The sequence below is a fragment of the Schistocerca serialis genome, chromosome 3 (genome assembly GCF_023864345.2).
Source record: "Schistocerca serialis cubense isolate TAMUIC-IGC-003099 chromosome 3, iqSchSeri2.2, whole genome shotgun sequence".
Taxonomy (NCBI): domain Eukaryota; kingdom Metazoa; phylum Arthropoda; class Insecta; order Orthoptera; family Acrididae; genus Schistocerca; species Schistocerca serialis.
This window is the reverse complement of record NC_064640.1, coordinates 946,228,968-946,242,913: the sequence shown is the minus strand read 5'-3', so window position 1 is coordinate 946,242,913 and position 13,946 is coordinate 946,228,968. Positions and strand designations below refer to the sequence as shown.

Below are 13,946 nucleotides of genomic sequence, written 5' to 3'. Positions count from 1 at the left end.
CCCAAGGATTTCTACTAGCCCTTGTCTTTTTACCTACTTGATCCTCTGCTGCCTTCACTACTTCATCCCTCAAAGCTACCCATTCTTCTTCTACTGTATTTTTTTCCCCAATTCCTGCCATATGTTCCCTTACAGTCTCCCTGAAACTCTGTATAACCTCTGGTTTAGTCAGTTTATCCAGGTCCCATTTCCTTAAATTGCCACTTTTTTGCAGTTTCTTCAGTTTTAATCTACAGTTTGATGAAGGTATGTTCTCGAAACTTCAACAAAGGCCCATACCGTCTCTCTTGCAGAGTCTTACACTGGAGTTTATCTATCATCTCTGTAAAGCTTTCATGATTACTTAATGATCCTGTAACGAAGCGCGCTGCTCTCCATTGGATCTTCCCTATCTCTTCCATCAACCCTATCTGGTACGGATCCAACACAGGTGAGCAGTATTCAAGCAGTGGGCGAACAAGTGTACTGTAACCTAATTCCTTTGTTCTTGGACTGAATTTCCTTAGGATTCTTCCAATGAATCTGTCTGGCATCTGCTTTACTGACGATTTATTTTATATGGTCATTTCATTTTAAATCACTCCTAATGCCTACTCCCAGATAATTTATGGAATTAACTGCTTCCAGTTGCTGACCTGCTATATCGTAGCTAAATGATAAGGGATCTTTCAGTGTATTTGCAGCACATTACACTTGTCTACATTGAGATTCAATTGCCATTCCCTGCACCATGCGTCAATTCGTTGCAGATGCTCGTGCATTTCAGTACAATTTTCCATTGTTACAACATGTCGATGTACTACAGCATCATCCACTAAAAGACCCAGTGAATTTCTGATGTTATCCACAATGTCATTTATGTATAATGTGAATAGCAATGGTCCTACAACACTCCCCTGCGGCACACCTGTAATCAGTTCGGAAGACTTCTCTCCATTGAGAATGACATGCTGCGTTCCGTTACCTAGGAACTCTTCAATCCAATCACACAATTGGTGTGATAGTTCATATGCTCTTACTTTGTTCATTAAACAACTGTGGGGAACTGTATCAAATGCCTTGCAGAAGTCAAGAAACACGGCATCTACCTGGGAACCCATGTCTATGGCCCTCTGAGTCTTACATTAGGCAGCCTAAAAAGCTTAATGCCAGCATTGCAGTTTGGCAGGTACACTAGGGTACGGACAGTGAAAGGGGGCAATGATGGTGAAGTGCCACACAAACTCACGGGCTCTAGTGCCCATGTGCCACATTCCTCTCTTGTGCTCCTGCTGCCTCTCCCTCGTGCATATACCTTTGCTGAAAGTTAGCAAAGTTTTCATTCTTTTTTGTGAGCCTGTCAACCATGCATTGCCTCTATGCTGAGTTGTCTCCTTTATTCTTAAAAATTTACTAAGTAGTTAGTGATTTGATGTGTCTTATGAGTTGCAGATACAAACTGAGTGAATGTGAATTCTTCTGAATTGTCAAATTACCCATGGTGTCAAAATTTGTGATGTTGAAAACTCAAAGTGTCAGGTGTTACTCACAGTAGTGAATGAATGTTAATCGATCTAAACAGCATTCTACTTCTGTCACCTTGCAGTCGCTATAACACAGTAATATTTGTGAAGTTTATAACAAGAAAATGACACACAAACCTTTCAATAATATGTAGGGGCTGTCAGCCATTTCATTAACTTGATCAGTTTTCTTAGGAGTCAATGACATAAAACTTCATTCTTCTAGGGAAAAACAACAAATGCTGGAAAGATTACCTGTTCTGGAAAAGGATTTAATGCTGGCCAAAGCTGAAAAGAAACAACTGGCACATGAAGAGGAAATATGTTCAAAACAACTGCATGTTATTCGAATGAAATTACATGAAGCTCGTCAAACAATGAGAAAATCAGTTTCAAGTAATAAAGTTGTCGAATATTTGACGAACTGCAAGTTGGAGAATAAGTTACCAGGTTTCTTTGGAAGATTGGTAAGTCATTGTACAGGAAAGATGCAACTTTCATCGACTTTTTCCCAATTGATGTGTGTAATTCTTAAAGCTATCTCAACTTTTTCATGTGAAACATTGCAGGGAGACCTTGGTGCCATAGACGAGATGTACGATGTGGCAGTTTCAACAGCCTGTGGTTATTTAAACCACATGGTAGTTGATACAGTGAAAACAGCACAGGAAAGCATAGAGCTGTTGCGTCAGTCAAACATCGGCCAGGCATCATTCATTGCTCTTGAATACCAACAAAAGTATCATTCACCCTGTTACACTCGGCCAGAAACGTTTGTATTCCCTTCTTTAGTTAATGCCAGCCAGTCGGTTTTAAGAATTGGAATTAATAAGTGCCATGCACTTTAGTGAATATATGGTTTTGTTTTTTTGTCAGTTTGTCTATAAGAAATTAATCGTTTGACTAAAGAAGAGCTGGGAAGGAAGATGTAGAGATGGGGAGGCTGAAGAGCCAGTTACTGTAAACCTGTGGCAAATATGCATAATTTATTGTACCAAATTAACACCACCACTGTAATTGCCAGGGCAGTTATAATATGCTGAATGACATCTTTTGTGTTAGCAGAAGAGCCAACACCATGTTACAAGTGGAGGCCGAAATGCACGCGTTTTAGCTCATGCAGGCTGGCGTAAGGAGGAAAGAACTATACTTACGTCAGATCTGGAACATGACAAGGAATGAGAATTCAGAAAGCGGACGTAATTAGTTTGATACTTAGCTTTAATGCATTAATGATGAACGTTGCTCTTGATGGTACATGATTCACAATATTATCTGTTCAGAATGCATTCTTGAAGATAGTAATTATAGTAACTGAATATGGTGCCTTGCTAGGTCGGAGCAAATGATGTAGCTGAAGGCTATGCTAAACTGTCATCTCTGCAAATGAGTGTGTATGTAGACAGTGAACCTTCGCTAGCAAAGTCAGCTGTACAACTGGGTTGAGTGCTAGGGAGTCTCTCTAGACTAGACCTGCCATGTGGCGGTGCTCGGTCTGCAATCACTGATAATGGCGACATGCGGGTCCAACATATACTAATGGACTGCGGCTGATTTAAAGGCTACCACCAAGCAAGTATGGTGTCTGGCGGTAACACCACAACATCTATAATGGTATTGAAGATATCATACAACATATTTGCTATCAACATAGTGCAAATAAATTAAAAGTTTATTTAAACATATTAATACTTGATGCTTCAAAAGATTCAGTAGTGTGGTTTCACAATTTAAACATGCATTTGTTATATAATGTCAATTGGTTATGAAGGTACCTTCATAGATCCAATCTCTCACACTTAGCAGGGTAGTGCAGGGTTTCACTGGTTCAAACCCCACATATAGCCCTCCTGATTTAGGTTTCCCATAATTTCCCTAAATCTCTTAAGGCAAATTCTGGGAAGGTTCCTTCAAAAGGGCATGGCCACTTTCCTTTTTCATCCTTCCCTAATTTGAGCTTGTGCTCCTTCTCTAATGATCTCATTGTCAAAGCGACGTTAAACACTAATCTCCCTCTCCTCCAATCACACACAGGACATTTTTTGATTCATTTACTAATACCCATGACATAGAGTTATTCATGAGATGATGTAAAGCTTTGTAGCTGCTTGTGACTCTGACAATTTAGTCACCATGACTTGTAACAAGCCAATGTGATCATTGCTAATTTACGTCATATTTATTTTTATAGTCAGTATTGATTGGATCACTGGCAGCAGTGTGTAAATCATTTGACACACTGATTTTACAGTCTAGTGACTACTTTCTAAAGTGCGCCAACCAACATTAAAATGATTTTGCGCGGTTCCATTTTTGTTTCACAGCTGCAAACCCATACCTATTCCTTAATTACTCCTTCGGGTAGCACAGCAATAAATTTTGTTGTCATGTGTCCAAGCAAGCAGCAGTAATATAAAATAAAAGTAATCTAGGCGAGAAAAAATTTATGATCTGTGCAAAAAAAATGACCCCACCTACCAACATAATCCCACACCGAAGCAGTTGTCTAAGAGAGAATTAGTAATCAAATAAGTGGCTGGCTGAGATTTCATACAACTGCACTGTTTAATGCTTTGAGTGGGCCATTACTGTCTCTGTAGCACCTGTCCTTGGCAACAGTGTGTTACAGTAAAACTTTATTTCAGTATTGTTTAATATAACAGTGGTTTAGCTCATATTATGTAAGTTTCTTTTCTTATTATTTATTTCATTAAATTAAGATTAAACTGTAATTTTAATAATACATGTTTACCTTGGTAACATAAAGACAGCTATTCTATACATGTGTACAAAGTGCTCCACACACCCACTTGTATTACGAAAAATGGTGCCCCTGCTCGAGGGATAATGTTATGAATGGGAAGGAAACAGACCCATAGTAATGACTGCGCTATAATATTGATTAATTGATGTTGTTAGTAGGGCAATGACAACAAAGTCAATTAAAAATATATTGTGGTATTCCTTTGGCATTTTACCTCGATGTAATTGTCAAATTTGCTTACTTTTCAAGTGTACATAAAAGAAAAAAATTATCAATATTTTTCAGGCCTGAGAATGCACCACGGTTAATTGACTTAATCAAATTAGCAGATGAGAGAGTTCGTGTGGCATTTTACTTTGCTCTACGTAACACACTTGTTGCAAATGATGTAGCACAAGCAACAAGAGTTGCTTTTTCTGGAGGAAATCGTAACAGAGTAGTTACTTTACAAGGACACATCATTGAAGCTACAGGTGATTAATTCAGAATTATTATCAACTGTCTCCCATGTTTAATATGACTAATTTTGTAGAAATTTTGAACATCGAGTGTAGTTATGTAAGTGGGTGCCACAGGTGGGACTAAACAGCACCGCCATTCCAAACCTGCAACACATATTCACATGAAGTGCTTCCTCTTTCACAATGAAGTTTAGATGCACAAAATTTCCAGAATCCACTATAAGCTAACATATACTGATCTTAAGACAACCTTGAGCAGTAAAGACAATCAAATGAAGTGACAGCAATACTTCACTCGAGGATTCAATAATTTATGAATTACTTTATGCATTATAACTGTTTTGCAAACTCTGTAAAAAAAACTGGTATCCTCTGCTGAGTAACTGCCTATCACCCACACACACTTCATTAATAAAGGTCAGGGGCACTCTCTCACATGATCAATAGAATGATGCCACTAAACAATGAAAAATTTCAGACACTTTGTAGAGTAATGGTGTGCTGGGTTATATGATACTGTAATGGCTGTGTGTGTGTGTGTGTGTGTGTGTGTGTGTGTGTGTGTGTGTGTGTGTGTGTGGATGATCATGAATATGTACAAAGGAAGGACAAAACATTTTAGGCATTCATCTTTTAGGAGTGAATAGAAGGTAATGCCTTTATTTTTATAGTTTGCAAAATATTGTAAGAAATCTCACTGATGCAATTTCAGAATATTCGTTCGGTAAGTGATATCACTACATTGTTCATGAAAATGACTGACATGTAGATGGAAAAGAAATAATAAATTGTGGTGGACTTCCTGAATTTTGAATGAACATTATAGCTCTATAAATTGGATATGCATGCATGCACATGCACTGACACACTGTAAACTGCCTCCTGCAGCTTACTTAATTTAACAGCTATGATGTTGCTTCAGTAGCAGGTGTACAACTGCTATGACGTTGCTTCAGTAGCAGGTGTACATCTAATTTTCCATAATAACTATTTGTTTCCAAGACTTGTGCCTGCAGTCCAGTTATTACTGTGTATCAGATGATTTTTTTAAATAAATGACTACCAAAACGCATAGCAGGTGCAGTTCTTTTACCAATTTTTGAATGTGTTGACAAATTTTAAAAATTAAACTGACAGTGTGCATTAAAAAAACTAGTTAGAGACTGTGCTCATATTCTCTCTGCCATGGTCCATTAAATATAATCAATGCAGCACTGATGGTGTCTGTCAACTACACATGCAGCATCACACACCACTCATACCTTTGCAGAAGAAACATTTAAATGAGCCACGATGACCCTCTGCTATAGAGGGCTTGCCATATGCCGCCAGGTTGCATTACTGCAAATAGACCACAGAGTACAAAGTTATAGAGCTGCTAAAAGTTTTGGGATTGTGATATGCACATACACAGATAGTGGTAGTATATCATACACAAATTATAAACGGGCAGTGCATAGGCAGAGCTGTCACTTGTACTCAGGTGAATCCAGCGAAAAGGTTTCAGACCTGATTGTGGCCACACAGTGGGAATTAAGAGAATTCAAATGCAGAATGATAGTTTGAGCTAGGTGCGTGGGACATTCTATTTCAGAAATCATTAGGGAATATAATATTCTGAGCTATTTAGCTTAAAGAATGTGCTATGAATACCAAATTTCAGGCATTACCTCTCACCATGGACAATGCAGTGGCTGACACTTTCACATAATGATCAAGAGCAGTGACATTTGTGTAGAGTTGTCAGCACTAGCAGATCAGCAACATTGCATGAAGTACTGGAGAAATCAGTGTGAGATGTACAATGCACACAACTGCTAGGACAGTGCAGTGAAATATGACATTAATGGGCAATGACAGTAGATGACTGACGTGAGCACCTTTGCTACCACCACATCATCTCCTGCAGCACCTCTCTTGGGCTCATGACCATATCAGTTGGACCATAAATGACTGGGAAACCATAGCCTGGTAAGATGAGTCCCAATTTCATTTGGTAAGAGCACCCATGAACCACAGACCTTGCCATTGGTGGGGAGGCTCGCATGCCTCAGTGATACAGATGGCCGTATCGTAGGTGCAACCACAATGGAGGGGTATCTGTTAAGAGGACAGACAAACGTGTGGTTCCTGAAGATGGGCAGCAGCCTTTTCAGTAGTTGCAGGGGCAACAGTCTGGATGATTGATTGATCTGGCCTTGTAACACTAACCAAAACGGCCTTGCTGTACTGGTACTGTGAACGGCTGAAAGCAAGGGGAAACCACAGCCGTAATTTTTCCCGAGGGCATGCAGCTTTACTGTATGGTTAAATGATGATGGCGTCCTCTTGGGTAAAATATTCCAGAGGTAAAATAAGCACCCATTCGGATCTCCGGGCGGGGACTGCTCAGGAGGACGTCGTTACCAGGAGAAAGAAAACTGGAATTCTATGGATTGGAGCGTGGAATGTCAGATCCCTTAATCGGGCAGGTAGGTTAGAAAATTTAAAAAGGGAAATGGATAGATTAAAGTTAGATATAGTGGGAATTAGTGAAGTTCGGTGGCAGGAGGAACAAAACTTTTGGTCAGGTGAATACAGGGTTAAAAATACAAAATCCAATAGGGGTAATGCAGGAATCGGTTTAATAATGAATAAAAAAAATAGGGGTGTGGGTAAGTTACTACAAACAGCACAGTGAACGCATTATTGTGGCCAAAATAGACACGAAGCCCACGCCTACTACAGTAGTACAAGTTTATATGCCAACTAGCTCTGCAGATGATGAAGAAATTGATGAAATGTATGACGAGATAAAATAAATTACTCAGGTAGTGAAAGGAGACGAAAATTTAATAGACATGGGTGACTGGAATTTGAGAGTAGGAAAAGGGGGAGAAGGAAACATAGTAGGTGAATATGGATTGGGCGTAAGAAATGAAAGAGGAAGCTGTCTGGCAGAATTTTGCACAGAGCATAACTTAATCATAGCTAACACTTGGTTCAAGAATCATGAAAGAAGTTTGTATACATGGAAGAATCCTGGAGATACTAGAAGGTATCAGATAGATTACATAATGATAAAACAGAGATTTGGAAACCAGGTTTTAAATTGTAAGACATTTCCAGGGGCAGATGTGGACTCTGACCACAATCTAGTGGTTATGAACTGTAGATTAAAACTGAAGAAACTGCAAAAAGGTGGGAATTTAAGGAGATGGGACCTGGATAAACTGACTAAACCAGAGGTTTTACAGTGTTCCAGGGAGAGCATAAGGGAACAATTGACAGGAATTGGGGAAAGAAATACAGTAGAAGAAGAATGGGTAGCTTTGAGGGATGAAGTAGTGAAGGCAGCAGAGGATCAAGTAGGTAAAAAGACGAGGGCTAGTAGAAATCCTTGAGTAACAGAAGAAATATTGAATTTAATTGATGAAAGAAGAAAATATAAAAATGCAGTAAATGAAGCAGGCAAAAAGGAATACAAACGTCTCAAAAATGAGATCGACAGGAAGTGGAAAATGGCTAAGCAGGGATGGCTAGAGGACAAATGTAAGGATGTAGAGGCTTATCTCACTAGGTGCAAGATAGATACTGCCTACAGGAAAATTAAAGAGGCCTTTGGAGAAAAGAGAGCCGGTTGTGTGAATATCAAGAGCTCAGGTGGAAACACAGTTCTAAGCAAAGAAGGGAAAACAGAAAGGTGGAAGAAGCATATAGAGGGTCTATACAATGCGATGTACTTGAGGACAATATTATGGAAATGGAAGAGGATGTACATGAAGATGAAATGGGAGATACGATACTGTGTGAAGAGTTTGACAGAGCACTGGAAGACCTGAGTCGGAACAAGGACCCGGGAGTAGACAACATTCCATTACAACTACTGACGGCCTTGGGAGAACCAGTCCTGACAAAACTCTACCATCTGGTGAGCAAGATGTATGAGACAGGCAAAAAACCCTCAGACTTCAAGAAGAATATAATAATTCCAAACCCAAAGAAAGTAGGGGTTGACAGATGTGAAAATTACTGAACAATCAGTTTAATAAGTCACAGCTGCAAAATAATGACACTAATTCTTTACAGACGAATGGAAAAACAGGTGGAAGCTGATATCGGGGAAGATCAGTTTGGATTCCGTAGATATATGGGAACAAGTGAGGTAATACTGACCCTATGACTTGTCTTAGAAGCTAGATTAAGGAAAGGCAAACCCATGTTTCTAGCATTTGTAGAGAGAGAGAAAGTTTTTGACAATGTTGACTGGAATACTCTCTTTCAAATTCTGAAGGTGGCAGGGGTAAAATATAGGAAGGAAAAGGCTATTTACAATTTGTACAGAAACCAAATGGCAGTTATAAGAGTCGAGGGACATGAAAGGGAAGCGGTGGTTGGGAAGGGAGTGAGACAGGGTTGTAGCCTCCCCCCAATGTTATTCAATCTGTATATTGAGCAAGCAGTAAAGGAAAGAAAAGAAAAATTTGGAATAGGTTTTAAAATCCATGGGGAAGAAATAGAAACTTTGAGGTTCGCCGATGACATTGTAATTCTGTCAGAGACAGCAAAGGACTTGGAAGAGCAGTTGAACGAAATGGATAGTGTCTTGAAGGGAGGATATAAGATGAACATCAACAAAAGCAAAACGTGGATAATGGAACGTATTCTAATTAAATCGGGTGATGCTGAGGGAATTAGATTAGGAAATATAATGAAACTTAAAGTGCAGATAATCTCATGATTGAAAATGTAAATAACCAGTGAAAAGCAGTGTAAAATATCAATAGTTAGGAAGCCACTCAACCAGTGACACACAGTGTAAATACATAAAAGCTGGCATTGCCGCTATTCACCAATAAGTAATGTGAATAATGTCGTGTACTAACACAGGGAAGAGAGACTATGAGATTTGTGGTCATCTGCAACTACATCTACATATATACTCCACAAGCCACTGTAAGATGCATGGCAGTGGGTACCCTGTACTACTACTACTACTACTACTACTACCTGTCATTTCTTCTCCTGTTCCACATGCAAATAGAGCAAGGGCAAAAGGACTATCTGTACACCTCCGCATGAGCCCTAATTTCTCTTACCTTATCTTTGTGGTTCTTACACATGATGTATGTTGGCAGGAGCAGAATCATTGAGCAGTCACCTTCAAATGACAGCTATCTAAATTTTCTCAATAGTGTTTCCTGAAAGTAACAGCACCTTCCCTCCAGGGATTCCCATTTGAGTTCCAGATGCATCTCCACAACACTTATGTGTTGTTCAAAGGTACTGGTAACAAATCTAACATCCCCCCTCTGAATAGCTTCAATGTGTTACTTCAATCTGACCTGGAATGGATCCCAAACACTCAAGCAGTACTCGAGAATAGATTGCACCAGTTTCCTATATGCAGTCTCCTTTACAAGTGAACCACTCTTTCCTAAACTGAAGTTGACTATTTGCCTTCCATACTACAGTTTTTGCATGCTTGTTCCACCACTTACCACTTTGCAAAGTTGTCCCCAGATATTTAAATTACTTGATTGTGTCAAGCTGGACACTAGTAATACTGTATACAAATATTACAGGTTTGTTCTTCCTACTAATCTGCATTAACTTGCATTTTTCCACATTTAGGGCTAGCTGCCATTCATCACTCCAATTGTAAATATTGTTTGTCATCTTGTATCTTCCTACAGTCATTCAACTTTGACACCTTACTGTAAACAATGGAATCATCAGCAAACAACTGCAGACTGCTGCCCATCATGTCTGCCAAATCATTTATGTATACAGAGAACAGCAGCGGTCCCATTACACTTCCCTATGCACTCGTGACAATACCCTTGTTTCAGATGAACACCCGCCATTGAGGACAGAATACTGGATTATATTATTTACGAAGTATTCAAGCCACTTGCTTATCTGTGAACTTACTCTGTATGCTCATACCTTCATTAACAGGCTGCAGTGGGGCATTGTGTCAAATGCTTTCCAGAAATCTAGAAATATGGAATCTGCTTGTTGCACTTCATTCATAGTTCTCAGTATATCATATGAGAAAGAGGCAATCTGAGTTTCTTATGAGCAATGCTTTCTAAAAGGATACTGATCTGCGGAAATATGCTGCTTAGCCTCAAGAAAGTTTATTACATTCAAATTGAGAATGTGTTCATGGATTCTGCTGCAGACAGAAGTTAGGGATATCAGTCTGTAATTTTTCGGGTCCATTCTTTTACCTTTCTTATATACTGGTGTCACCTGCACTTTTTTTTTACAGTCACTTGAGGCTTTGTGCTGGACAAGAGACACACAATAAATGCAAGCTAGCTAAGGGGCCAATATCATAGAGTAATCTTCATAAAATTGAACTGGGATTCCATTTGGATCTGGTGATTTATTTGTTTTCAAATCTTTCATTTGCTTCTCTACACCAGGTATGCTTATTTCTATGTCATCCATATGGGAGTCTTTGTCATGGTCAAATGACTGTATGTTTGTACAGTTCTCCTGTGTGAATGATTTCTTGAACGTGAAATTTAAAACTTTGGCTTTTATTTTGCTATCTTAAACAGCCACACCAGATTGGTCAACAAGGGAGTGAACGGAAGCATTAGACTTGCTTTATCTGTCTTACATAAGACCTGATTTTTCTCGGGTTCCTGGCTAGATCTTTCATTAAGGTGTAATGCATAGATATTTTCACAGACACACAAATCTCTGCTAACCTTTGTTCATCAGCATTTGTGTGTTTCCTTTTGAACCTAGAGTGCAACAGCCTCTGCTTTCTTAGCACCTTACAAATTTTATTATTAAACCATCCATCCTTCATCCACTTACTAGGCACATAACTCTCCAGACCACAATTTATAATCTGCTTAAACTTTGCCCTTAATTCCTCTCCATCCATCTTACTGCTACTAAGTGATGCCAATCCATGGTCAAAACTAGATGTTAATAACTGCTTATCTCCTCTACATAGCATAAAACTTTCCTAGCCTTCTTGACTGATTTATTAACTTTAATTATCACAGTTGCTATAATGAAACCATGATTTCTAATCCCCATTTATATACTGACATTGTCAATAAGGCCCAGTTTATTTGTAGCTACAAGGTTAAAGGTATTTCCATTGTGTGTGGGCTGCCAAGCTAACTGCTCAAGGCACGTTTAAAAAAAAAAAAAAAAAACGTGTTCAGAAGTATTTTGCATGATTGTCTGTCTGTAACCCCCCTCCCCCTCCCCCACAATGAATCCATTGATGTCCCAGTCTGTACTCAGCAGGCTGAAGTCACCTCCAACAAGTATTGAACGATTTGAATATTTACGCACTACTGACCATAGACTTGCTTTGAATGAATCTAGAACAGCCACACTCAATTTCGACCTCAATGGAGACAACATTTTTGTCAACTGCAATGAAAACTCCCCCTCTCATGGCCTCTAATCTGTCTTTCTAAAACATGTTCCATGACTTGCTAAATATCTCAGTTTTCCACTCTGGGTTTAAGCCAGCTCCCAGTCCCAAGAATAATTTGAGTGCAAGAACTTTCCTGGAGGGCAGTAAATTTGGGAACTTTATTAGAAATACTTCAAAAGTTGACTGATAAAGTTGTAACAGTCGAAATGTCTTTATTCTGAACCCCATTTGACTTCTCTTGCTGTTAACTGACTGGCGAGTGTTCATCAGGGCACCTCAAACTACCGCCTAGACAAAAAAAAAACCTCCATGTGCACTCCACAAGTTATCTGCTACCAAAGTAGGTGCTTCCTTTGTGTAGTGCACCCCTGACCCATCAAGAGGAGGCCTATAAAGCCCCACACAAAAACACAGGTCCAGAAATCTGCAGCCATGACTGTCACAGAGTTGACGAAGCCTTCGGTTGATATACTCCACTCAGCTTGCGGCATTGCTGGGTTAAAATTCACGTAACCGCTTACTGCTTCTTTCGTCGTACTGTCAACCACAAAATTCCACCTACCTCAGTATGGCGTCTGGCCACCAACCCGCTTCTCTGCAACATAGATACAGTTCTGGCAATGTTAAAAGCAGCGTTGAAGAAAAACATCATCAATACTTTTGTTAGCACAGTCCGCATTAACTCTGTATCTAAATGTTATGTAAATATCTTATAACAATTTTTGGGTGGAGGGCGATTGTTTCATTTCTTAGAAAAATGTCAAAATTTGGTAATTAGTTCTTTATTTGCTTTAGATACCAAATTAAATAGGTGCCATGAGCTTACATTTAAAACTAACAGCTAATATCATTGTCCTCATCTCACAACTCACACCATCTAGTACACACGCAAGACACCCAGAAATGTACCAAAGTTCAACCTGAATTATTGAGATTTTCACAGTTTATACTCAGCTACAACATGAGTTTTACATTCAGTCCTTTCCGGTGGATTTCTTTAAAAGAAGTTGCTTGCCAATTATTCCATAAACAATTACAAAATATGTCAAGCAGAATTCTTCACAAAGGCCGAGACTTGACACACATTTATCTCTCCAACTAATTTCTTCACAAAGCTCAAATTTTCCAATCTGTCCGTAAATGCATCTGATTTCATGGCGATATAAAACAAACACAAAATAGCAGTACCTTCTTCATTTTACACATAGCTTTTTCGGTAACATTCAACATGACTTGTGCATCAGACAGTGAGAGTACGACTGCCTCCATGCCGTTGCTCACAGCACATATACCACTTGATAGAGTGCGGGACAGACTTCTCTGATTGGTTGATCAAATGAACAGCCAATCAGATCAGTCTTTCAAGATCATATTTGCCCCTAAACTGTTTTACTCCAATCAACATTCACAGACACATTTACGTCATTTTATGCTGCAAATAGTAATAAAATGTTCAACCAAACCAAACCAAATGAAAACTAATCTTGAAATAACCATAGAAAAAAATTACTGTTCAAATAACTATTGTGGCTGCCTTCATACAAAAACAAGCACACTTGGACATACGTCATCAGCAAGTAAGGGGAATTACAGCTTTTGTTGCAACAGCTTGTTGCACACTTTCCCTTGACCAAGTAACATAATGTTTAATGGGAGATAATATTGAATCTTTACATATGTCCCACATACACGCTTTCATTTATTTACACAACAAAATAAATAGTTACTAAATGAATATCAATACTTACTGAATTTTCTATTAAGAGAACGAAAAATAGTTCACATTATTTACCAGTAAGTATAAAAATTCAAACATACTGTCC

At 38.9% G+C, this 13,946-nt stretch overlaps 1 protein-coding gene across 1 annotated transcript in view; it reads left to right on the top strand.

The window, feature by feature from the left end:
* Nucleotides 1-13,946, top strand: part of LOC126471334 (structural maintenance of chromosomes protein 4-like) — a 153,142-nt gene that overhangs the window by 22,720 nt on the left and 116,476 nt on the right. Inside the window, exons 4-6 of the mRNA XM_050099455.1 lie at nt 1,729-1,969; nt 2,072-2,241; nt 4,552-4,739. Of these exons, the coding sequence (XP_049955412.1) occupies nt 1,729-1,969; nt 2,072-2,241; nt 4,552-4,739 (599 nt within the window). The remainder of the gene's footprint in view (nt 1-1,728; nt 1,970-2,071; nt 2,242-4,551; nt 4,740-13,946) is intronic.